At 38.2% G+C, this 23,807-nt stretch overlaps 6 protein-coding genes across 9 annotated transcripts; 1 reads left to right on the forward strand and 5 right to left on the reverse strand.

The window, feature by feature from the left end:
- Positions 1-437: 437 nt before the first annotated feature.
- On the reverse strand, positions 438-1,251 carry LOC117783865 (U3 small nucleolar ribonucleoprotein protein IMP3). The gene is made up of 3 exons (XM_034621418.1): positions 1,059-1,251; positions 759-970; positions 438-699 (listed from the first exon to the last, which is right to left on the reverse strand). Exons 1-3 carry the CDS (start codon positions 1,193-1,195, stop codon positions 503-505), a joined length of 546 nt encoding a protein of 181 aa, XP_034477309.1. The 5' UTR covers positions 1,196-1,251; the 3' UTR covers positions 438-502.
- A 128-nt stretch (positions 1,252-1,379) lies between these two features.
- LOC117783863 (anaphase-promoting complex subunit 10) lies at positions 1,380-2,153 on the forward strand. The gene is made up of 2 exons (XM_034621417.1): positions 1,380-1,559; positions 1,622-2,153. The coding sequence occupies exons 1-2, from the start codon at positions 1,421-1,423 to the stop codon at positions 2,074-2,076; spliced, it is 594 nt and encodes a 197-aa protein (XP_034477308.1). The 5' UTR covers positions 1,380-1,420; the 3' UTR covers positions 2,077-2,153.
- LOC117783862 (ras-GEF domain-containing family member 1B) lies at positions 2,137-5,347 on the reverse strand. Its single transcript, XM_034621416.1, has 6 exons — positions 5,129-5,347; positions 3,947-4,916; positions 3,126-3,887; positions 2,922-3,065; positions 2,660-2,865; positions 2,137-2,601 (listed from the first exon to the last, which is right to left on the reverse strand). The coding sequence occupies exons 2-6, from the start codon at positions 4,772-4,774 to the stop codon at positions 2,364-2,366; spliced, it is 2,178 nt and encodes a 725-aa protein (XP_034477307.1). The 5' UTR covers positions 4,775-4,916; positions 5,129-5,347; the 3' UTR covers positions 2,137-2,363.
- Positions 5,348-9,541: 4,194 nt separating this feature from the next.
- On the reverse strand, positions 9,542-11,601 carry LOC117784939 (cathepsin L1). Its single transcript, XM_034622797.1, has 4 exons — positions 11,574-11,601; positions 10,655-10,834; positions 10,388-10,596; positions 9,542-10,328 (listed from the first exon to the last, which is right to left on the reverse strand). Exons 2-4 carry the CDS (start codon positions 10,826-10,828, stop codon positions 9,626-9,628), a joined length of 1,086 nt encoding a protein of 361 aa, XP_034478688.1. The 5' UTR covers positions 10,829-10,834; positions 11,574-11,601; the 3' UTR covers positions 9,542-9,625.
- Positions 11,602-14,038: 2,437 nt separating this feature from the next.
- Positions 14,039-14,458, reverse strand: LOC117784986. The gene is made up of 2 exons (XM_034622854.1): positions 14,322-14,458; positions 14,039-14,257 (listed from the first exon to the last, which is right to left on the reverse strand). Exons 1-2 carry the CDS (start codon positions 14,421-14,423, stop codon positions 14,108-14,110), a joined length of 252 nt encoding a protein of 83 aa, XP_034478745.1. The 5' UTR covers positions 14,424-14,458; the 3' UTR covers positions 14,039-14,107.
- Positions 14,459-17,431: 2,973 nt separating this feature from the next.
- On the reverse strand, positions 17,432-23,790 carry LOC117785462 (proline-, glutamic acid- and leucine-rich protein 1). 4 transcript variants are annotated; one of them, XM_034623488.1, is made up of 4 exons: positions 23,246-23,637; positions 20,011-20,386; positions 19,779-19,928; positions 17,432-18,729 (listed from the first exon to the last, which is right to left on the reverse strand). In XM_034623488.1, the coding sequence occupies exons 1-4, from the start codon at positions 23,295-23,297 to the stop codon at positions 17,757-17,759; spliced, it is 1,551 nt and encodes a 516-aa protein (XP_034479379.1). In that variant the 5' UTR covers positions 23,298-23,637; the 3' UTR covers positions 17,432-17,756. The 4 variants fall into 4 exon arrangements, with proteins under 4 accessions (XP_034479379.1, XP_034479378.1, XP_034479380.1 ...); XM_034623487.1 differs by having other exon boundaries at positions 19,779-19,931; positions 23,246-23,634; XM_034623490.1 differs by lacking the exon at positions 17,432-18,729 and having other exon boundaries at positions 19,540-19,928; positions 23,246-23,790.
- Between the last annotated feature and the right edge of the window lie 17 nt (positions 23,791-23,807).

Below are 23,807 nucleotides of genomic sequence, written 5' to 3' on the forward strand. Positions count from 1 at the left end.
ACGAGTACTTGTACATTTGTTTATCATCACGCATGACATTTATCCAGGAAGACGAGAAAGACGAAATCTTTTACAACTTCAGTCGGTCAAAGTCCTTTCTTAATTTGGGTGGGAAAGTTAAAACAATTGCCTAAAATTTAATAAATCAATGAATATTGACCTTAGCTTGAAATCGACGTATGCCATTTTGGTTTGCTTAAAAGCATATGGGCAATTCTACAGAATGTCAACCGCAGCAAAAAACTTAAAATTAATCAAAAACTCACTAAATGTGAAATTTTCATTCAGAAACATTTTCAAGTTACTTGTTTAAACAATTTACACATGAATTCGTTCAATAGTTTGAGCATACCGACTGCATCTTTGAATAAATTAAGTTTTTCTATATTCTTGATTTAACCACTTGGTTCCGGCTTGAATGGATGACATACGATACTTTTAAGGTTGCTTCGATATTTTATTGTACTTATGTAAGTGAAGTTAAATTAGATAAATTTAGATTTTACATTTGGAAATCATCGCGCAAGTCATTATATCGCAGTACATGCTCCTTTATCTTGGATCCATCGACCCACGTGACAAAATCTTCTAAGTTGCGAGAGACAAGAAACGCGGGATCTTTAACCATTTCAGGGCCCACTCGGACGTGACCCTGTTCAATTAGGTCTGTGGCATGTTTCAGTGTTTCGGACATTCTCACTGAAATAAATCCTTCATATTAATGCCTATCAGACGTGTTAGGTCCAATTACTACTCACGTTTGACCATTACCACGGGCAAACGACGCCGACAAAAGTGACTGGCCGATGTCCTGCTGGCGCTTTCCAGGGTAAGATGATCGTTGGCAACTCCCATCGCATGCAGTTTGTGCATAAGCATATCGGTTGCCTCCGCTTTGAATGGATCTGACGCATCGAGTCTGGCTATTTTTTCAGTGAGTTCTCTAATTTCACGCGATAGTTTATTGTATCTGCACAGAGAGTTAAAATTCAATGTTTATAGTTTAAAAACATACATAAACACTTGCATACATATGTATGTGCATATGGCCAACCTACTTTGTGTAATCCTCACGCTTTTGTATGTGATAGCGACGTAAGATTTTATTCTCCTTGCCGCTGTTGTCGACTTTCCAAGTAATGAAATCGACCTTTTTAAGCAATTTTTGCTCATGAAATTTAAGTTTTCGCACCATTTTTGTGTTTGTTTTCTACCGCTGCTTGCACGTGTGCTTTGTTATGTGAGTGTTGGAAAACGCTCGCGTGCTGATTGTTGACTGCGCTCACAGCTGTTTTTACATCGCTGAACAGTACTGGAAAGTAAAACGGAACGAACTAGCTCTGGAAGTGACAAGCTCAATTGAACAACTTCATTGTTTCGTTTGTTTACGTTTGCCGATTTCGTTGTGTTGTTTATTACAATGGCAGCTACTCTAGACGATGAATCGCCACCAAAGCCGGCTTTCGCGAATGAGGAGGACCCTCTTGCTGAAGAGCGACTGGGCTATGTCCGCGAAGTTGGCGCTCAGGCGGTTTGGAGCTTGTCGTCGTGCAAGCCAGGTAAGCTTCTATGAATTAATCAACGAAAAACGGATGCATAAAGCTCCCTTGAAACTCTTAAGGATTCGGTGTTGAGCGATTGCGTGATAACATAATGGACACCTACTGGCAATCAGATGGACAGCTGCCGCATTTGGTTAACATCCAATTCCACAAGCGCACCAACATCAGCCAGATCTATATATACACCGATTACAAGCTGGACGAGAGTTACACACCATCGCGCATTTCAATACGCTCCGGCACAAACTTCAATGATTTGCAGGAGCTGCAAGTGATCGACTTGACGGAGCCGAATGGTTGGGTGCAGATTCCCATTAAGGATGGTAACGTGAAGAGTCTGCGCACGTTTATGCTGCAGATTGCAGTAATCTCCAATCATCAGAATGGTCGCGATACTCACATGCGCCAAATCCGGGTTCATGCTCCCTGTGGTGGTGAGGGAAAACATTATCCGCTGGAATTGTTTGGCAAATTCGGCACTGTCGACTTTCAAAAGTTTGCAACCATACGTTAATTTCGGATAACTATTAAAAGACACATTAACGTTGGCAATAGGTAAATAAAAGTATCTCTCTAGTATTAAATCCCAAATCGGTGTATATAGTTGATTATATTCTTCTTATGTCTTAAGTACAAATTAACGAATACGAATACGATTGCGATTATTACGATTTTGCGTTAAAATTATTATCGTTATTGCGATGCAAATGTAAACATGGAAGTGTCAACAAAAGAATGTCTACAAACTAGAAAAGTTTGTGCGAGGATCAATGCGGATTCCGCATAGAATTGTCGTTTCGATTATTTAGCTGCTTTTAGAGTTTTGTAATGATCCTTTTCCTCAGGGCTATCCGGCGGCTCGCATTCATAGGAGGCTTTCATTAAAAGGTTCTCAGTGAAAGCTTCTGCCTTCTGCAAATAGGCAACCACATTTGGTATCTGTTCGTATGGACAATCCAGTAGTTGCCACTTGTAGAAGTTACGCAAGTGTGCACCAAAGAGTGTGCACTTCTCGAAGTTAAAGAATCCATTGGCCAGCCTGAAAAAAACAGTAGAGTGTCAGTTACATAAATTAAACTATAATTGAAGTTACATGCCTGGTTTCGTGGTTCTCGTTAATGAGGTTAAAATCCTTAAGAAACAGCGAGCAGAATGGAATAATGGCACGCTCAATTTTGTTGGCCGATTCACGCTCAGATCGCCAAACAGCAGCTTTCATGGTTGAGCGGTAATTATGATAATCGCAGTTGGAATTCATTTGATGCTCTAAGCCATCAAGTTTTGACCTCTCTACCTTCGACCACTGCAAGCAGAATTATTTAGGACCTTTATGATAACATGTTTTTGAGAGATGCTTACGGTTTTCTTAAGTCGTGTCACGGCATTCATATTTAGAGCCGTTAATATTGCCATCAGGCTGTTGAAATTGCCCGTGTTGAAGCATTCCAATGCAGTCTCTATCCAAAACTCAACCATCTGCACTCGCTGCGATTTCTTGCTAAGCTAATCATGTGAACAAGTCAGGTTAATGGAATGCATTTGATTTGGCTTTAACAAACTCACCTTAACTATCTCCGTGGCAGTCAGATGGAAGAGTTGGTTGAACCACTGCACATATGCGGCAATATTAACCTCGGGAAACTTCGTTGAGTTGCAGATGGACCCCAATGTGCTGGCTTTGGTTTGCGACATGCAAGACTTAAACTCGTCCGCCTTTATCATTTCGACAAACTCTTCTAAACGTATTTGAGAGAGGTAGGCATATTCGATGGCGTACAGCTGATGCGCCAGCTCAAAGGCGCTGCTGCACTTGCTCAGCACATTATCCGATTTATAGACATTTGTGGCGAATCTTTTCAGAGATTTAATACTGCTCTGTCGCCCCAACGAGCTGGCTGACGGCTGTTTGCTCACCAGATACTGCAATTGCGAGCGTCGTCTTGCATCCACCTGTGCGAGTTTATCGACAATTCCGTCGAAAAAATCACAAATGGCTTTGCTTTGGTTTCGCTTGCGTAATTCTTGCAGCAATGTTTCATTGCGAAAATCATTGGGACATAAACGTATCCAATGAGTAAGTAAACGTAGGAGCGCCTCCTCCTGCCCATGACACTCTTGAATGATTCTCATCAGCAACTCTTGATTTTCAACAAACAAACGTGCACAGAGGAGAAAGTCAAACTCCTGGTCTTCGTTGCTGGACTTGACCAGGAGCTTAACTAGCGTGTCGAGGTCACCAGCGGCTGGCAAGTCTTTGGCATAAGCCGGAGGCGTTCGGCAATTATTGGCTGCATTGCTGGGCTCTTTAATCTGAAGGTGCGTGCTCTGCAAAACAATGTGATTACAATTGGTGACTATTTATTTAGTTTGATTTGTCTTCTTACCAGCAGAGCAACTGAAACTACATCAGACTCATCTGCTGAGCTGGGAATGTCACAGTACATGGAATCTGTCTGAGTGTCCCGGCCATCGCAATGGGTGTAGGGAGCGCTCATTGAGACGCTGTGGAAGAGGCCATCGTGTCCCGAGTCACAGCTGCTGATGTTTGAACTCTTGTCGCCCAAAGTTGTGGCTGTCGATATATTGGAAGTTGAGTCGACGAAGACGAGTTGATCCGAGCCGGTTATGGCTGAGCTGCTGGACATGAGAGAGGCATTCGAGAATGTTTGATTCAACTGGCGACCAAGACGGCCAGCAGCTTGCTCTGTTTCCGTATCGGTTGTTGCTTGGGAAGCACACGTTGAATTCGAATTCGTTCGATATTTGAGTGCGTTCTCCGGCGTTGTCCGGGCTAGTGCATTCTGTTGTTTTAGTGGTTGCCATATTTCTTTCTGATGCGACTGATGATTAAACTGCTCTTTGGTTTCGACGCTTCGTTCGTCAAGCACCTGGCCATTGCGTGAGACGAGAACTTCTTCGGTGGTAGTAAGCGAAGACTTCACTGTAAGCGATGTTTCCACCTCAATTGGCTGCTGGGCGAGGCCGGCCCGGAACAGCAGCTGATTCAGATGCTCCACTGCCGGCATTTGTCCATCGAGAAGAGCACTCTTGATGGCACTTGCGTCATCGGCGGGCAGACCATCCAGTTTAACCGGCACACCGTTGATTAACAACACCTCTTCTTGCTGAACCGATGACGACGTCTGGCAGTCCACAATCTTAACATCTTTGCCAAAAAGAGATTCTACAGCGTTCATAATGTCTTCGTCCATTTTCGATTGAGGAGTTAGTCAAAATGTTATGACAATTAGGTGGTGGTAAAGTTTAATTTTTATTGGTAAAATGCATATGATCCTGGGTGTTTCTTTGGATTTGGATTTGGATTAATATCAATGCACAATATCATGTACATTTCTGAAAAAACGAATTGGAATTATGGCATTAAGCTACACATATCGATGCATGAACACAAATACAAAACTACTTATGATAAACAATGCACAATGCGATTGTTAGCAATGAGAACGAGAGCAGCCTTGTGGAGAGGTGACAACGCCCACCACTTTCCCAATTTGTGGGCTGGGCCTTGGCTCTATCTTATTACAATTATAATTTTAAGCACACACCTGCAGGAACAACTTTTGGTATTTGCGTTCCATTCGACGCGCAGCCTCATTCATTATGGCTTTCTCATTATACTTGACATTAATTGCGTGATTCCGCTTACAATGAACTGCTTTTTTTTGGCGATTATTTATTTTTATTATTTATTTATTTGTTTCCCACACAAGCAGTGTTGGGTTGCTCAGGAGGTCGTGAACAGAAAACATGAGCAAAACGCGAACTGGTTCAGAAAATGAATCAATATTACAGCACTGCACGACGTAGTTTATTCAATACATGTTCTATGGCTGCCATGATTAAAATAATGTTTCTTAGTGTGGCAGCCCTGAATTCCACATATATGTTTTTTTTGGCGCTCAATTGAAACCTCCCTTTCGTTACAGATAATATATACTCAAACACTTTAATACTATTCTTAAATAAATATACAAAAAAAATAGATGATTTCTAAAATTAGGAAAGTTTTAATTTGAAACCCATGTGATGGGTTCTCTATAAGAGAACATGGGTACACTATTCAGCAAATTTTGACTTTTTTTCTGAATTGACAAAACTAAATTTTTTGGATAGACATGGGGCTCAATATGACAAAAAAACATATATTTTTTTTAATTCTATGGCAGAAGTTTTTTTTTTAGAATTTTTTAAAATAGGACATTTTTTTCTCATCATTACTTGAGAATTCCAAAAAGCGATATTGAAATCCTTTACTTTTCCTGAAGGCTAATGGATATATCTATAATTCATTCATGCACAGTCTAAGATTTAAACCAGTAGTTTTAGAAATGTTAATTTGTTTTTTTTTTTTTTCTTTGATTTTTGGGAAAACTGGCTGCATTCATTGAATATCGTTTAAGATATGTTTTATTAAAATCTATGGAGAAACGACGCTTTAATAACATTTTATATCAAGGGATGTTTTGTCGATTTTGATAACTTCCTTGTAGAGCGGCATGACCTTTAGTATGAAAATTATTTTTGTTTGTTGAGATATCTTAACCAATCTCACAGAATAACAACTTGTTGTCTTACACAATTTGAACACATTTGGTTAAAATCTAATTATTATATCATATAGTTGCCATAGATGGGATCGGATGAGAATCAGCCTCTAGTATGAAAAGTTCTGTTGTTTCTTGAGATATATCATCAAATCCCACAGGTTGTGTATCTGGTAATGGGTTGTATACCAAATTTTTTTTTCAAATCGGCTCACTATTCAATATAGCTGCTATAGGAACGATCGATTGAATATCCACCTTTAGTATGAAAAACTTTTTTTATTTTCTAAAGTTTTTTAAAGAAACTCACAAAATGTGTATTCTATATTGTCATTTACATCTTCACCAAAATTGGTTTAAATCTGTCCACTATATCATATAGCTGAACCAGGACCGATCGGTCTAAAATCAAGCTATAGTATGAAAAACTTATTTGTTTTTTTAGATATTCTAACTATGCTGGTAGAATAAGCCTTTATGATGGTTTTATGCATCCTGAATGAAGTTGGTTCAAAACGGTCCACTATATAATATAGCTGCCGTAGGATCGGTAGAAAATCAAGTTCTAGTAGTTTTCAATTTTTTTTTGCCAAAGGAACGATTGATCCGAACGGTCGAAAAGCAACCTTTAATAAGATAAACTAATTTATTTTTTAAGTTATCTGTAAATCTCTATAAATCTCCATAAATCTCTTATCGTCTTAGACAAACTGTTCAAATTTGGTTGGAATCGGACCACTATAACATATATGGGCATATGGGGCCCCATACACTAGTAGCCTAGTGTTGTCTGCTTAGTGGTGAAATTAAATTGAAAAATTATAATTGAAAAAAAAAAGAGTTATATATAGGGGTGCCACAGAAAAGCGAGAGCTGCTAAATGTTTTTATCGTTAAATTTAAACTAAACTTACAAAATCAGAAATTAGTAACTAAAATTCATACACTTCAAATCACTGCGGACGGCAGTTCGCGTTAGTGACGAAAGCATCACGAAGGGTGCGAAAGGCGACTAACTATATATACAGCTAAGTTGGAAAATTTGCTACGACTGTCCGATCAGATCGAGTTATCTACCGATCGAAAGGTTTAGTCCTTACTTACAAAATAGCATACTAAAACTTTTTCTAACCAATCTGGGTCATGAGATACGGGGGTGTAAGTGGGAGGGGAAACATTTAAGTGATTGCAGCTAATGGGGCTGTTGGGGCCTTTTGGTAAAATTTTTTATTTTTATTTTTCAAAAATTCTACTTAAAAATACGCGTCGATTGATACCTCAATCACCCAAATCCGATAACTGGTTCAAAAGGTAAATAAATTTGAAAATTTTAGTGGTCTTCTCAAAATGAAATGAAAAGTCAGTTTGTTTGTCTGTTTGTATCAAAGCGCTAAAAAAGCTTAAATGTAATGATGGGGATTTATTCCTTTTCGAAAATCTAGAAATGTTTGTTCTACGACTTTTTGAAAAAACCGCTAGTTTGGCGGGAAAACGCTAAATCCCGCTAAAATTGACAGTTTCCAAACCATAGAGGCTACAAATATGTTCTATATATCATTGGAAATGTGTGTGACGGCTTTTAGGCGTACCTTTAAACTTTTTTTCTAAAGTACTCAGGTAACATTTTACAGGTGAAATAAAGTTTTTTAGCTTACGTTTTGGCGATTTCTGACAAAACGGCTCTAACGATTTTTGTTAAATTTTAATATGTTGTAATACGTACAATTTCGCGTTTTTTGGTAAATGAAACATAAATTTTGGTTGAGGCGTTAGGAAGATATTACCTGTTAAGTGAATAAATACATTTTTCTATTGGTCGAAAATCACGTTTTAGTACGAAAAACTTTTTGGTTTTATGAGATATCTCAACCAAACTGATACAATATGCATTTAACTTGGTTTTATATATCCTGACCAAAGTTGGATCAAATCGGACCACTATATCATATAGCTGTCATAGAGCCGATCGGGTCAAAATTAGGTTTTAGTATGAAAAACTTTTTTGTTAAGTGAGATATTTTAACCAAATTGATAGCATATGCATTTAGGCTAGTTTTAAAAATCCTGACCGAAGTTAGTTTATATCGGACCACTATATCATATAGCTGTCATAGGTCCAATCGGGCAAAGATCAAGATCTACTGTGAAAACCTTTTTTGTTTTATGAGAAATCTTAACCAAACTAATATAATATGCATTTAACTTGGTTTTATACATCCTGACCAAAGTTGGTTCAAATCGGACCACTATATCATATAGCTGTCATAGGATCGATCGGTCCAATATTAAGTGTTAGTATGAAAAACTTTTTTGTTTAATGAAACATTTTAACAAATTTAATAGAATATGCATTTAAGTTAGACTTATATATCCTGACCAAAGTTGGTTCTAATCGAACCACTATATCATATAGCTGTCATAGGACCGATCGGGCGATATCCAAGCCGTAGTATGAAAAACTTTTTTTCATAGTAAGTACGAAGTCTCCGACAGTAGAGTATGCTCGGCTGTAGCAACGCGAGCGAAGCGAGCAGGGGGCGGAGCCCCCTAGTTTTTCTTTATAATTAAAGAAAAAAATGTTTTTAAATATGAAATACGTTCAACAACTAAATTTATATATTTTACTATTTGCCTGCAATAATGATAAAGTTACAATGTCAAAAGCAAAAGCAATTGCAAAAATTTCTGATATCCCACAAAAAAAACCTCTACACGAGGTAAAAGTCTAGTGACGAAAGCAATTTCTAGCCCCAAAATTTCTGATATCCAATTTTGTGACGAACAAAATTCAGTTGAGCTTTTTTAGGGTTGTTCATGCAGACGACAATATCGACTCTCCTCTTGATTCAGATCAAAAATATATATACTTTATAGTGATCTGGGACACAAAAGTTATAGCAGATTTCTTATAAGCACAATCAAGTTTAGAAAACAGTCGACTGATTAAGCTTACAAAAGTCGACTGTTTCAACTTATAAAAGTCGACAGTTTAAACTTACAAAAGTCGACTTCGACTTGAGATATTTAAACAGTCGAAGCAAAAGCAAAAGCAAAATTATTTATGACTGTTTAAGCAATGTTTAATTTTTTGCTTCGACTTTGACTTCGACTTCAAATTTTTAAAAAGTCGAAGCAAAATCAACAGTTTGTTTTAAATGGTTGGAAACAGTCGAAGCAGAAATAAGTCAAAATAAGTCGACTTTTGCTGCTTCGACTGTAAGTTTTTAGACACTGTAGAAAACATTTGATCAAAATGTAAACCTCGTATACTAAAAAAATGGTGCCTTCGATAAATTCGCACAAGGGGGACGTTAAATAATTTATAAATTTAAGCCATATTGTATGATTTCACTTACAATTGCGAATACTAAAATTGATCTTCATATTAACGAGAATTTGTCATTCAGCACATTAATTAATTGGAATCGATCATAATTATTTATTGTTATTTAATGCTTGCATTGGATGGATTGCAATTTCGTTTACTTATTTTAGGGGCCTAAACTACGGGATAACTGCATTCGCTGGCAATACCGCAGAAGTTCTGGCCGCGTGGCAGTCGGAAGTAACCATCCTCACCCCAGTTCTTGCCCCACGAGTTCTTGACAATCCAGTAATCCTTTCCGTTTTCGGTGCCATAACCAACGACAAGTATCGAGTGGTTTACTTCGCCCTTGTTGCATTCCTCATCCGCATAGATTCCTCTTTTGTAAAGCAGCAAGCTCTCTAGACCATTTACAGAGCAAGCCAGTGGACCCTGAGTGGCAATTACTGTTTTCATAGATTGTTCGTCCTTTGGTGGAATTGCGGCGAATCCGGTGATTTGGGCACCAGATAAGCCCTTTGCATATTTGCATGTGTCCTTCTTATCCACATAGGGATACTTATCTCCAACGGCAATGCCGTTCTGCTGCGTTATAAAATTAAATGCGTACTCCTGGAAGCCGCCGTCGCAGCCCGCAAGACCCAGATCCTCCTGGCCACAATCGACTAAATTCTGCTCCGACAGGTTTGGCAATTTACCAGTTTTACGGAATACGTGACCTTCAATAGCGCCCGTTGCGGCAAACGACCAGCAGGAGCCACAATCCCCTTGGAACTTGACAGGCGTAACTCCGCCCTTTTGACGCCAATCAAAGGTGTCCGGAAGAGCCACATTTGTTGCCAACTTGGGTAATACACGATGCTCCTTTGCGCTTTGGCTGCAAGCCAAGAGCTTTATTAGAGCAAATGATAAAGTAAGTACATTTAGTGTACTTACTCGCCCGATGATGACTTCCTCAATCCGGTAAGCTGCTTAAGGAACTCCGCATTCGTAAGGTCCGCAAAGGCATTCACGGCCAGCTCATAGGTAGAAGCACCGTTCTTGAACGCCAAGTTCTTGGTGTCTACTAAGTTTTTATGAGCACTGAAGATTCCCTCACGCAATTGACGGTCTGCCGCCGAGATATAAGACTTGCCCGATTGTGCCTACCGAAAAGTTGGTAACAAATGGCACCGGTGATAGTAGGTCATATTTATAGCTTACCACAAAGTCGCCAAAGTCTTGCACATTCGTAAGAACAGGAGGTGAGGGAAGTCTACTGGCAATGTCCGAAACCCTTTGCCTAAAATTGTTAGCGACATTTCCCAAGCCTCCGCCAAAGCCAAACTGAGCAGAAGCCAGTGCCACAAATGGAAGAAGAATGAGCACCAGTTTCATTATGATCTATAAGAAAATATACGAATAATAATTTATGAAAAATATAAATATCTTTGTCAAGACTGCAACCGGTTGTGAACCGAACTTTGCAAAACAGACTGCATAGATTTTTTGGGTTTACCGAACCGGTCCATGAACTGAAATATTGGTTGGTTTTATAGACTTTATCGTTATTATATAATATTATTTCATTTTCGCCCTACGATTGATCTTAAGGCTGTCCAAAGGGCAATGCAAGTAGCGCGACATTGAAATGAGTTTAGATTTATTAACATTATTTTTAAATTTTTGTATTCAAGTTTAGCCACTCGCTTGAATGGGCCCCAAGCAGGAAAGTCATAAATAAAAAATTGATTAACAAATTAACATAAACATTTACACAGTATTTACTTTTTTGTGCGAGAATTCTTTTAATTATTATATTCTCATTACACAAGTTTAAGCTTTCCAAAAATTTGATAGCTCTGTGAAAACTAGAATACCTTGCACCTTATAAGTACCCTATATTTAAGGCGATTAAATTCATATAGCTGTGCATTCAATAGTGCATTGTTGAGTATTACTAGTTACAAACTTGCAAACTTGAATAGTATTATATACAAGTATTATATAAGACGAATCTTTTATTAGTCGCACTTTTTCAGACTATCTCACAGTCACTTTACATATTCATTGATCACATCAACTCTTCTCTACTGGCACCATTAGAAGTTATGTCTTATTGACATGAGATGATGACTTTTACCTTTGTAGAGTAACCTTTCTCGTCAGATCGTTCAATATAAATGCGAGACTCGCTGACTGAGTCTGTGTTTTTATAGATGTGATCTTCGCATCTGTGTTATCACGCAAATTAAGCCTGTCTCACATCGTATATTGATATATACATGCGTATATACAAACATACATATATATATATATATATATATATATATATATGTATATGTAAGTCACTTATACCATGATCAAGATTGTATATACACAACTGACTGTATATAAGCTTTCGATTTGACTTGATTACTTGTATCATATAAAATGTCGACTGGTTTGGCGATTTATAGCCGTTAATTAGCGCTATGTTTAGCATCATTACTGTATAGATGAATGTATATTGTAAGGTGCTTCTATTTTATGTGTTTTGTATAAGCCGAACTTTCTGAACATAGTTAATTAAAATGTTTCACAAATATTTTTGAAATGCTTGTAAAAGCCAGAAATTACTTCACAGTAAGCAACATATAAAAGAATAAAATATTCCCAGAAAAATTTCAAAAAAAAAAAATTGCAGTTAACGTCAATCCCAATCCGTGCCCAAAGTTTTTAATATACTAATGAGCTGTAGTTCTATTCCTGAATATATAATACATAATTTCCTATGTAGATCAAGTTGGAATTAATTTTTTCTCAATTAAATGTATTTCTAGATATAATTGGGATATTTGGAATGCGCAAGAGTATTTCGCTGTCGAACAATCTACGCTGCCGTCTTTCTAATTGGTTTTTCTCAGAATTAATCCATTGGAACCTGTTTTAGTATGATTAAAATATGTTTTTCACTTAGAAATACAAGAGTGTTAATTTTATTTCTTAAAAAAATTGTTAAAACATTTATCTTTGGGAGCCACTGTTTATATTTAAATGGGGATTCCCATTTTAATAGGTCAATATAAATAATGCACAAAACCAAGGCTGCAAATCACCAAAATGTTGGTAAAGGTTCGGTTCGATGGTTCGAACCATAGAGCAAGACTGAGGTTTGGTTGGCAAACCGGTTTGTGTTCCTTTTAAGCCCAAGGTTTGGGTTCGCGCCTTGGTTTAATTTTATGCAAAAAAAAATAGTTTTATTGTATGTACATAGTTTTTTATTTAACTTTTTTAACAAAGTAAATTTAAAAAAATCTCATTCTATAAAAATCTAAATTACTTTCAAGGTGACTTATTATTTTATGATTTTTATGTTATAATTGTTTGTTTCCGAGCGATTGAATTGAATTCAGTTCACTTCCGAATAAGCACTACATTTCAAGAAAAGTTTTGATTGTAAATCATTTAGTTTTCGATGTTTTAATGGAAATCGATTGAATTAACTCGATAGATTCGGTTTCGTGAATATCAAGCCGTCGATATTTCGATGTATTTTTATATCACTAATAACAAGTCTGTAATTTTTTTTTCGAACCTAACCTTTTATTTAGCAATTGGTTCGGTTCATGTTCGGGTTCACAAAGAATATAATTTTAAAGTTTCGGTTCATAATCCGGTTCGGATTGCTTTAATATGTACTCGAACCGAACCGGATCAGAGCGGTTCGGTTCATAACCGGCTCGCAGCCTTGGACAAAAGAAGAAAATAATTGGTTTTTATTTATTGTGCCTATCACTTAATTTTACTGTCCATCATTTAGAGCTCAGTCGCACTTCTATTTTCATGAACACAACTGTATATACATATGTATATTTTTAATTTGCCAGAAATTTAAATATGTTATGTTTATTGAAATAAGTTTCAATATAAGGTCAAATTAATAAAATAAGCGGGAAAGACTAAAGTCGAGATCCCGACTATAAGACACTCGATGCTGAATGTAAGCCTACATATGTATAATATATATATTTTAAATTTAAATTTAAAACTCGAATGGTATATACTGCATATTTTAAGGCTCTTGAGTTGCCAAATATCTAAAAATCTTTATTCGGGCGGACAGACGAACATTGTCACGAACACAATACGAGTATTTCCCTATAATTTGTATGTAACGGGTACGCAAAATTTGCAACAAAGTGTCAAAATTATTCCTTTGACAATACAAAATGATGTTAACTTGGGTGTAAATTTCTCGATTGCATTCAGTAGGGAACTTCACAAATTGTTGAGTTCAGGCACAATGTTACTGCTGTAACTTATCTGTATCTGTACACAAGCTGTTAACTATACTAATGAGTTGTCAGATAGTTGTTTTCCCAACATTTCATTATTACAAATTACAGTTGTAAAAGTAACTTTCCTGATTTTGTCGTTCAATCAATCTTAACATTTAATTAGGACTAAGTTTTATCAAAGGATTTTATCTTGACAGATATTGGGAATATGCATATACTTATAACACCGCTAAAACTCGTTCTGTTGTTAAATGATTTTATGTAATTATTCGCATTTTTATCTTATCAATTAAGTTCTTATCTGAGCTTAACAATAAACAAGTTCAGACTGAATTGGAGTTATTTTATACTTAAAATTTTTGATTTATGAATAAATATTATTTGATTTATTACATATTTATGTCGAGGTATTTTGGCCTGTTTTGCGGATCGGTGTGAGTTTTGGTTCCTGTGGCGCTTCAGTAATTGGTGTTGCCTCAGGCAGTAGTACTACGGCTTGGCTCAAGTCCACAGGTGGAGATGCCCAGTTTTCAGTCATAGCAAAGCGCTGCAGATGATAAAAGTGAACATAAATATAAATCTGATTTGATTAGACTCATATAGATATTTACTCCACTGGGGGCCAAAACGGAGCCGCGTTCAAGCTGAGGTAGAGCCGATCCCAATGCCAAAAAGACAGATGCAATAAGAACCAAGGTGATAGTCACTTTCATTTTAAGTATAAGTATTGTGAGTATTTAAGTTGAAGATGTGCTTTCAATTCGGATGCTTCCTTTGCAATGATTCTGTTTCCTCGAGGATTCTGTTTATATACCTGCACCTTTCTCTTTAAAAACGGATACGAAGTGCAAGCATATAATGAATAATGTATTAAGTACTTGTACTTATTATACTAAGCTTCCGTGATGTGAATCATCTGATTTTTAATGGAATTACCTGACATTATTGATTTCGCAATTGCAGTACTCGTAATCGTGAATCTCACACAAAGCGGGCTTCAAAGTTATAAATACATCTACAGTTTTAAGAGGCTCGTCACTTTAAGCCAAGCTAACTCGGAATGTTAATTGTTACCAGCTGCTATCTTTAGTTTTTGCCTTAACCCGATGGCGTTTTCCGAAAAATTAAAATCGCGACCAAAAACTTAAGAGTTATCAAGAACCATTTTTTTGTGAAACTATTATACCACTTTACTATATTTAACAATTACACACTGGATTAAAGCCGTAACCGAAAATCGAACCCCTAACTGGTAACCAATTAAGATTGGTAAACGTAACTGAAACCATAATCAAAGCAAAACATTTTTATTAGACCCCGTACTTAAAAAAAAGTACAGGGGTCTATTGGGTTTGTTTTAACGAATATGTGCGTAACAGGCAGAAGGAGGCGTGGCAGACCCTATAAAGTATATATATTCTTGATCAGCATCAATAGCCAAGTCGATATAGCAATGTCCGTCTGCCTGTCTGTCTGTCCGTCGGTCTGTATGAACACCTAGATCTCAGAGACTATAAGAGCTAGAGGCACCAAACCTAGTATGTCGGTTCATCTATATTGCAAGCAGATCAAGTTTATTTCAAAATTCGGCCACGCCCAATTTCAGTATTGCAGGCAGATCAAGTTTGTTTCTTTTTTTAATCGGACCACTATATCATATAGCGCCCATAGGAACAATCGGTCGAAAATCAAGTTTCAGTATGAAAAACTTTTTTGTTTTATGAGATATCGTAATCAAACTGGTTTTATATATCCTGTCCAAAATTGATTTAAATCAGATCACTTTATCATATAGCTGTCATAGGACCGATCGGGTGAAAATCAAGTCTTAGTATGAAAATCTTTTATGTTTTATGAGACATCGTAACCAATCTGATAGAATATACATTTAAGTTAACTAAATATTTTTTAATTTTTTCCATTATTAGTTTTTGCCATAGTAAGTACGGGGTCTCCGACAGTCGAGTATGCTCGACTGTAGCACCGGCCCACTAGTTTTTTATTATTATTACTTATCATCAGCTTACTACTTACTCGATCAGCCATGTCCGTCTGTCCGTCCGTCCGTCTATTTGATCGCGTCGATCTCAGAGACTATAAGAGCTAGAGACTCCAAACTTGCTTTGTAGGTTCCTGTATACCTAACGCAGATCAAGTTTGATTTTATTTTTGGATGGGACCTCTATATCTCATATAGCTGCCATAGGAAGGATCGGTCATAAATAAAGTTTTAGTATGAAAAGCTTCTTGATTTTTTTTAGATATCTCAACCAATCTGACACAATATTCATCTGGGCTGGTATTACACATTTTGGCAAATTTGGTTCAAGTCATATAGCTGTCGTTGGAAGAATCGGTCGAAAATCAACTTTTAGTACAGAGTACCTGGGCACAGGTTATCCTACTGTCGAGCGTGCTCGACTGTATCCGCATCACACAGCGCGCGAAGCGAGCAGGGGGCGGAGCCACCTTGTTTTAGATGCAAGTCGAAAACAACTTCTACTTCAATCAGATTTGTACTGCTTAAATATTGGAAACTTCAAATCGACAGAACCTACTTTTTGGACTTAATATGGTGCTATGGTATTGTTATAAAAAAATTAAAATAAGACATCTTTTAGATAAACTTATTTATTAAGTGTTTAACCGAAAAAATAATAAATTTGCTCTGGCTAAATTTTTTTTTTTTTTATTTATTAGTTTATTAAATTTTGATTAATAACAGCTGCAGCTAGTTATTCAACAATATATTAATAACACGTAATTCAAGGAAAACGGGAGAACAACACCATGAAAATCGACAAAAACAATGATTTTAAAGTTGCAAGCCCAATTCTACCTTTTCTTACCTGTTTCTGTATGCGTTGATCTTGTTGTTGGCGTTGTTTTTGTATTTGTTGGTGTTGGAGTTGCTGTTGCTGCTGCATTTCAAACATGTACGTGAGGAATGTTTACCTTTTTGTTAGTCTGAGATTGCCGTTTCAGCAAAAGAGAAACTTTTTATATTCGTTCGTTGGACCCTGCTGTTCTTTTCAAGGTTGTCTTCAGAACTCTGGGCGTTTCTTTCTCTGTCTCTCTCTCTCTCTCTCTCTCTGTCTGCCTGTGTATGTTTATGAGTGTGTGGTTCTGTTGATGTGCAGGTGTATGCACAGTATATGAAAGAAGTCTTTCATTAACCACTTTCAGCGGCAGTAACAGCATCAGTCAGCACAACTTCAAACGAAGTCAGACTTAAAGTCAAAGTCAAAGTCAACCAACTCCTTCTTTCTCTTCCCCATCTTCTTCCATTGCGTTTTAATCATCTTCTGTTGCTGTGTCTGCACCTAAAGTCAAGGAGAGGTTCAAGATGATGAGTTGAGCTGAGATGGCGGGTGGCAATGCCTTCCTGAAGTCTTCTGTTTAATATTTTTTGTCCATTGTCCATTGTACACTTCTTCTTCGTGCAATTGTGAGTGACACCAACAGACACATAAAAGCTAATGTGATGCGTCTCCACAAATCCCCTTTAAATTAAGAAAAATGATTTGCAAATTCGACTGCACACTTATTAAACACAGGTTGGCCAAGCGTAATAATGATTTTGTAACACTAGAATTGTATTTATTGGCCATTATGGACACATTCAATGAGCCGTAATACATTAGAAGCGGAACAGCAACAGTCAGAGTCAAATTATTATCATCATCATCAGCAGCATCATCAGAAAGTAAGAAAGTGAATCTTTACATTTACCAAATTCGTTTTTATTAATGAAGAGTTTTGTCATACAATTAAAGCATGTAATAGTAGGTATGTAGTAAATAATTAAGCTTGTCTTAACTCATATAAGTTCTCTCTAGTCGATACCTAACCGATAATGCTACTGAAAATTCATTGTCAGTTTCTACAGAGTGTATGAACTGTTGCGGGTCCGCAGAGAGAAGTGTCATTTATCGTTCATATAAGGTCAAAATGTACATTCCTCAGTGGAACCCAGAACAGTGCCCCAACAGTGCCTGGAGGAGCACACCGCATCGCAAACTTAGGGAGTACAAGTACGAATGGAATTAAAAGCTATGCGGCTCCGGCAGCACCTTGAATTTGCGTGAATCCTCGTTGTTGACTACGGCCGAAGTCTTTCCGAGCACCCGCATGGCATTGGAGTAATCGGAGTCGATTTGGGGAATGATCTGCTGCTCATTGGGACGCAACGTGCGTATAAGATCGCTCAGGGAAAGCGACGATTGAGGCGTGATCTCATCCTTGCTGACAGCAGCGGCACGCTGCAGCTCCTGCGAGCTGGTCATCTTCTCAAAGTCCTGCGCAATCTGCTTGAGACGCACCTCAATGGCCGGCGACTCCGTGGAACTGGGCAACGCAACTGGGGCTGGTATTTCGCTGACGCTGGCCGACGACTGGAAATGTGAGTCCGTCTCAGTATCAGTTTCGGTTTCAGTTTCAGGTTCAGGTTCATGTTCAGATTCAGCTTCTGCTTCATGCTCAACACTACCGTGCTCATCCGCCTCTGGGACATCCTCATCGTGCTCCTGATGCTCGTCGGCGTCATGAGATTGCAGTTGCAGCTGCAACTCCTCAATCGAGTGCATTTCGTTGTGCAACTCGTTGTCGTTAAGCGGGAAAACGTGCTCCTTAACGTCATCGCCATCGCTCAGCTCACGCGCGTGCTCATTGGAGGCATCGCCAGTGTCGTGCTCGTGCTCGTGATCCTGCTCGTGATCCTGCTCGTGCTCATCGAAATCACTCTCGCCCTCAGCATTGTCGTGCTCTTCAACGTCCGCCTCGAGGTCAACTTCCACATCAGGATCGGTCAAAGACCGATCGTGATTCAACTTGAACCATACAGTTGAAGGCTGCTGCGAGGCATCGACGGCATTGTCAGCCACCGACGACTTTGGCTTGGCAAACAAAGTGTTGCCGCTGGCGATGGTGGACATGATGAGCGGAAGGGGAGTTGTGGTTGCCAGATTGAGGTTCAGCAGTGCGGCGGGCGGGCGTGGTGTCGTCGAAGTTATGGGGCGTCTGCAGAAGGCGGAAGAAGATGGAAGATGCTAAATGAGCCAATTGAATTACACGGATTTTATTTAACATACATACAGACTAACAAGAAGTACATTTGTATGTATGTGCATATGTATGTCGATCGACTGGCAGCGAGCTTGGCATTGGGTTAGTGAGAAAGTGCGAGATTGAATCTAAAGTTAGTTAGTTGAACACAAATCTTGATGGCAACGACAACAACAACAACATCAACATCAACAACAAGAACAAGCTAAGCCCCAAACCACCAATCAATAGTGGCCTCCAATAGAGCCTACCTCCCTGAAAGTTGTGCAAAGGAAACTAAGGAAGATCTCAGGACAGTTAAAATTTTAATGGGGGTCTTGAAATGTTCAATTATTATTGATAATAGAAAGTATCTTTTATGACATCTTCCTCGTCGATGGCACAACATTCTCTGGAGGGGGAAGGGGCAACTACAGTGGCCTCTCAGACAGCAAATAGGAAGTTATCGTGTTTCGTTCGATATCATGATATCAGTTTTAGTGATCTGTAAGTTAGTAATAGGCTGATAGCTTCGCATTAGTCTTCTATATTAGATATAAGACAGAGTATACAGATATGCAGATTCTGAAATGGATTCAGTCACTTTATATTTGTGTATACCCGTATGAGTGTGTATAGTGTATATTTGTATTTGTAACGATTTGGGGTTTAGCTCACCTATTTGATTAAGTTTTGTATTACTTTTTGAACAGAACGTTCCATTGTATTTTGAATTTCTTATTGTTTTTTTTTTTTTTTTTTTTTTTTGTGGTCAACTAAATTAACTTTTATTAATCACGATATGTTTTATCAATTGTTTATGTTTATTTGTCTGTGTATTTGTAGTACTTTTTTGTTTATATCTTAATTAAGAATATTCGCTTAAGCATTCTCGTATATCGATTCATTATATTTATGTGTTTATACTTATGAATTATTAGGTTATATTTATTTATTGTTTGATTGCTTGATTGATTGATTTATTATATCGTTTAGTGGCGCCCATGCTCTCTAGTTGTCCTTACCCCTGCGCAGACGACACCGGAATGCTGCCATAGTTATAATAATAGCAACGGGTCTGCTCGCAAATGAAGTCCTTGACGTCCGAGCAGTCCTCGGGCATCCACTTGAGCGTCGGCTGCTTGAGGATGACGCATCCCTTCTCGGCACCACTGCTGCTATAAAGAGCAAACATATTGCGAACCGTTTAAAAGAAGCCTCAGTCAGCTCCAAAACGATAACCGAATCCTGTCTTACCTGTCGCGGGCCGTACGCTGGGGAGAGGTGTTGCTGTTGTGATCGACGGGATCAAGCAGACCGGCTTGGATTGCGTCGGCCGAGTTCTCGAAAAAGTCGAACGTGGCGTTGAACGGCAAACCGGTGCTCATCCATAGGAACATGCCCGTGCCCAAGCGATTTCCGGATGTCCAGAAATCATAATTACCATAGCCGGCATTTTTTAAATACGTGGTCATCGACTCGGCCTTCTCCTTCGTCTCGAACGAGGCCAGCTGCAAGCCCAAGGATCGGCAGTACTGATAGGCCAGGAAGTAGTTCAACTCCGGCGAATACGGATTCATCCGACTGATGAAGTACTGCACACCATCTAAATGAATGGTCGTGATGCGTTGACCTAATCAAAAATTATAAAAAAGTTAGAAAGTTTTTGTTGTGATTGCTCGACTATAAGATACCCTGACCCCTTACAACAAGCTTTGTACTTTATAGAGTCGGTGTTCTCTTCTTCTTCATTTGAGCCGATGTCATAATAATTTATATATTCAATAACTTGGAGATGGAATCGAGATATCCAAATTTTGAATAAAACCTGAGTTGCCTGTACATATGAGGAGACCACATCCCAAATTTGGTACAGCTAGCTGTTCCCATCACTGAGATCTGTTTGCCCATACAAACAGACGGACAAACTTAAAAATATTAACTCGGATGTTGATGTAGATCAAGAATAAGTATATGTATTTTGTACATACATACTTCATAGGGTATAAAACTAATTATTCTTCCTGTTATATATTTTGTTCAAACTCATTATACCCTCGGCATTGGGTATTAATACAGAATCTGAATGAGTTAATGCTTAAAGACCAAAGCCGGGGGCCACTGAACCCTCCAGACCGCGGTCCGCTCTGAATATTGAGTAATCACCATGCGTAACCGTAACGGTTTCGTTTCTATTCGGATCGGCTTCGAATGCGTAATCAAAAGATATCCAAAGAAAATATCATTGAATAGGATTACCAAAACGAGCAATTCGAATGACAAAACACATTTTTTAGCGTATGTCTTGGATTGCTATAAAAAGAAGAAGCTAGTCCCTTGTTGGACTTGTACTGAAAATAGAAGTTGTTGGGCCCAACTCGATGATTCATTGCAGAGCTTTAATGATGATGATAACCAGGAGCATTTATCGGTCTATGACCCGCAGCATTTACGGACAAAGATACAGACAAAAGTAACAGATACAAAGCTAATTACACAAAATCCGATGAGGAAATAATGACGCTGATGACATTAATTAGCTCAATAGCCAGAAGAAAAAGAATGTGGCTAGAGAAGAACGCCAAGAACAAAAGTCGTTGCCAGTCTCAGCTTTAGGGCTCTCCCATCAAATGCTCGTATAATCTCCCATTCAAAATAACCAATAGAAAAACATCTTCAACGCCGAAAATGACTTGACGGCTTTCGTTTCGGACATGGGCCAACAGGTAGCTGGCCGAAACACTCGGACCTTGATGAATCCCTTATTTTTACTGTACTCTTGGTGAGACACTCGGAGCGTGCTAAACAAATACTACGACAACATATAAGTGTGTGTGTGTGTGTGTTTTAGTAGTAGGGGTAGTGGTGTTGGCCTCACTCAGCCCATTTTCGTTTTCAATTCTGATTCGGAGTCTCAACGCAAACGGAAGGTTGCCCTCAGCGGACAGTTGACTATTTATGGAACTTGTCATGAATAGAGGTACGAGTATGCCTTATGTTTATATATCTATAGACAGAGGGCCCAATCTTCAACGCTCACATAGTACGCATAGTATATTTATCTGTGTGTGTGTGTGTGTGTGTGTGTGTGTTTGTATATTAAATTATTTCCGGCGATTTAAATGCAAGACACACACGAAGCTGAGTCCAAAGTCTTCTGATTCAAGAAAACGAAGGACCGACAGAGCGACTGACAAAGACATATTGTGGATACTTATACGAATTTGATATGTATGAAATCTACAAATTTGATTGAAACAGGATAGGCTGTAGTAAATACTATCTCTATAAAAACAATCTCGATTGATCTTATGCAATTTTATCTCGAAGTTTGAGCCCAAATTAGTTTCAATTTCCCGACTGAAATTAGAAGTGGGAAAATCGCGATAGATTTTATCAATCATCGGAGATTGCTTTAGCACAAATGTAGTCCAAATCTCCAGGAAAGTGGGCATCCACTTAGAACTGCAGACAATTTGACTTGGACTGGTTGAACTCCCCATCGTATCACCCAACAATTGAACTACACTTTACCCAGCTCCCCGTCTCCAAATCTACTTGAGCACTATAATTTGTAGGTAATTACGTTCGACTGGCTCCCCTTATACTTGTTACGATAGTACACGAATCTAGCACGTCTCTAATGATGCATTCAGAGTCAGCTCTGGTGTTTGGTCTGGTCAGATCTCCGAACCGCGAGGCTCGGGGCGCAAATGTAATCAAATGATGGTGAGCCTAGTTATTTGTTGGCACCTAACTTCCCTCCGGTTAGCATTGAAATGATTATTAAGCACGACCAGCTGCAGATGCAGTTGCTGATGTCGGGGATAAGAATGAAATTGATAAAACAAAGAAACAGCTTGAGGCTACAAGTGAATCAGGAAACGAGAACAGCCGAATCAAATCTAACAACTAGCAACACCCCAATCCCTCTCTTTCTCCATCCTACCACATAGCTCGAACATGCAAAAAATTAATGGTCATTTAAAAAAAAAAACCATTATTGAGATAATGATGCAGAAATACTCGTCATGTCATGTTTTAAATTGTGTAAAAATTTTATTAATAGATTATACTGAATAGAATATTTAAATATCATTTTCGACAAAATTGTTTTTTTCTTTTTGTTATGACAGTCTCAAATTATATAAGTTATTATAGTAATCTTAGTTATAATTTATTTAAAGTGTGTAATCTTTTCCATAAATTGTATACACTGCATTTTTGTTTAATTTTGAAAACTTTTTTAAGATATTTCATTCTCATATTAGTACAGTTTACTAAAACCAAATTTATAATCTTTGCCCATTCCCAATTCTTCATCATAAAATTCACTACAAAATTAATATACTGTTTCCTAAGATACTTCATTCTTGCTATATATTAGTTCAGGTTATAAAAATAGCACTGATTTCTGTGTTTATTCATAACTTCATAACTTCGATCACTTCAAATATTCGAATTAAAAGTAAGTACTAGAGTTTTTACTAACCTGCAGCGCAAGCCAAAAGGCTTAGCACACAAAACAAAATGATTTTGGCCATATTCTCTTTAAGAGTTTGTGATTATAACTCTGAAAGGTCTTTGAGCAAAAGCGATTTGTGTAACGAACGCGATGCTGATGACTGATGAGATCGAGGAACCGTGGGCACTTTTCGTCGCGTTCACTGTAAGCCTTCGACTGAACAGACTGATATCCAGGCTATATCACGCAACCGAGAACCGTCAAGAAACTAAAGAAAAAACTCGCTGCTGCTGCTGCTGCTGCTGCTACTTCCAGAACGCTAGCACTTCCAGTTCCAATATTATTTCCAGTTTCTGTGAGAACTTCCTCTTCCAAGGCGCGCAGAATGGAATGAAGCGAAACGTTTCGAGGCGATGGACGACGGCGATGCCGAAGACGAAGACGAATACGAATACGATAAGTCGCGCCTAGCACACACACACAAAGACAAAGACACAGACACAGACACACCCTCAGAGACTGACACACGCACACACTGAGGCGTCTTTAATCCTTTTGACCAATTGGACACTCAATTAGAACTTAAAGA

Source organism: Drosophila innubila, assembly GCF_004354385.1.
Source record: "Drosophila innubila isolate TH190305 chromosome 2R unlocalized genomic scaffold, UK_Dinn_1.0 1_C_2R, whole genome shotgun sequence".
Taxonomy (NCBI): Eukaryota; Metazoa; Arthropoda; class Insecta; order Diptera; family Drosophilidae; genus Drosophila; species Drosophila innubila.

Excerpts from the sequence above, each read along its gene's own strand:
- LOC117785462 (XM_034623487.1), bottom strand. The coding sequence starts at position 23,297 with ATGGCCAAAATCATTTTGTTTTGTGTGCTAAGCCTTTTGGCTTGCGCT. Across the intron at positions 20,387-23,245 it reads CCTTTTGGCTTGCGCTGCAG|GTCAACGCATCACGACCATT; the intron begins GTTAGTAAAAAC and ends ATTTTTGATTAG. Across the intron at positions 18,730-19,778 it reads CCGGTGTCGTCTGCGCAGGG|ACGCCCCATAACTTCGACGA; the intron begins GTAAGGACAACT and ends CGCCTTCTGCAG.
- LOC117783863 (XM_034621417.1), top strand. The coding sequence starts at position 1,421 with ATGGCAGCTACTCTAGACGATGAATCGCCACCAAAGCCGGCTTTCGCG. Across the intron at positions 1,560-1,621 it reads CTTGTCGTCGTGCAAGCCAG|GATTCGGTGTTGAGCGATTG; the intron begins GTAAGCTTCTAT and ends GAAACTCTTAAG.
- LOC117784939 (XM_034622797.1), bottom strand. The coding sequence starts at position 10,828 with ATGAAACTGGTGCTCATTCTTCTTCCATTTGTGGCACTGGCTTCTGCT. Across the intron at positions 10,597-10,654 it reads AAGACTTTGGCGACTTTGTG|GCACAATCGGGCAAGTCTTA; the intron begins GTAAGCTATAAA and ends ACTTTTCGGTAG. Across the intron at positions 10,329-10,387 it reads AGGAAGTCATCATCGGGCGA|CCAAAGCGCAAAGGAGCATC; the intron begins GTAAGTACACTA and ends CTTGGCTTGCAG.
- LOC117783865 (XM_034621418.1), bottom strand. The coding sequence starts at position 1,195 with ATGGTGCGAAAACTTAAATTTCATGAGCAAAAATTGCTTAAAAAGGTC. Across the intron at positions 971-1,058 it reads AAGCGTGAGGATTACACAAA|ATACAATAAACTATCGCGTG; the intron begins GTAGGTTGGCCA and ends CTCTCTGTGCAG. Across the intron at positions 700-758 it reads GCCCGTGGTAATGGTCAAAC|TGAGAATGTCCGAAACACTG; the intron begins GTGAGTAGTAAT and ends GATTTATTTCAG.
- LOC117784986 (XM_034622854.1), bottom strand. The coding sequence starts at position 14,423 with ATGAAAGTGACTATCACCTTGGTTCTTATTGCATCTGTCTTTTTGGCA. Across the intron at positions 14,258-14,321 it reads CCGTTTTGGCCCCCAGTGGA|CGCTTTGCTATGACTGAAAA; the intron begins GTAAATATCTAT and ends TATCATCTGCAG.
- LOC117783862 (XM_034621416.1), bottom strand. The coding sequence starts at position 4,774 with ATGGACGAAGACATTATGAACGCTGTAGAATCTCTTTTTGGCAAAGAT. Across the intron at positions 3,066-3,125 it reads CTGCCACGGAGATAGTTAAG|CTTAGCAAGAAATCGCAGCG; the intron begins GTGAGTTTGTTA and ends TCACATGATTAG. Across the intron at positions 2,866-2,921 it reads TGACACGACTTAAGAAAACC|TGGTCGAAGGTAGAGAGGTC; the intron begins GTAAGCATCTCT and ends TTCTGCTTGCAG.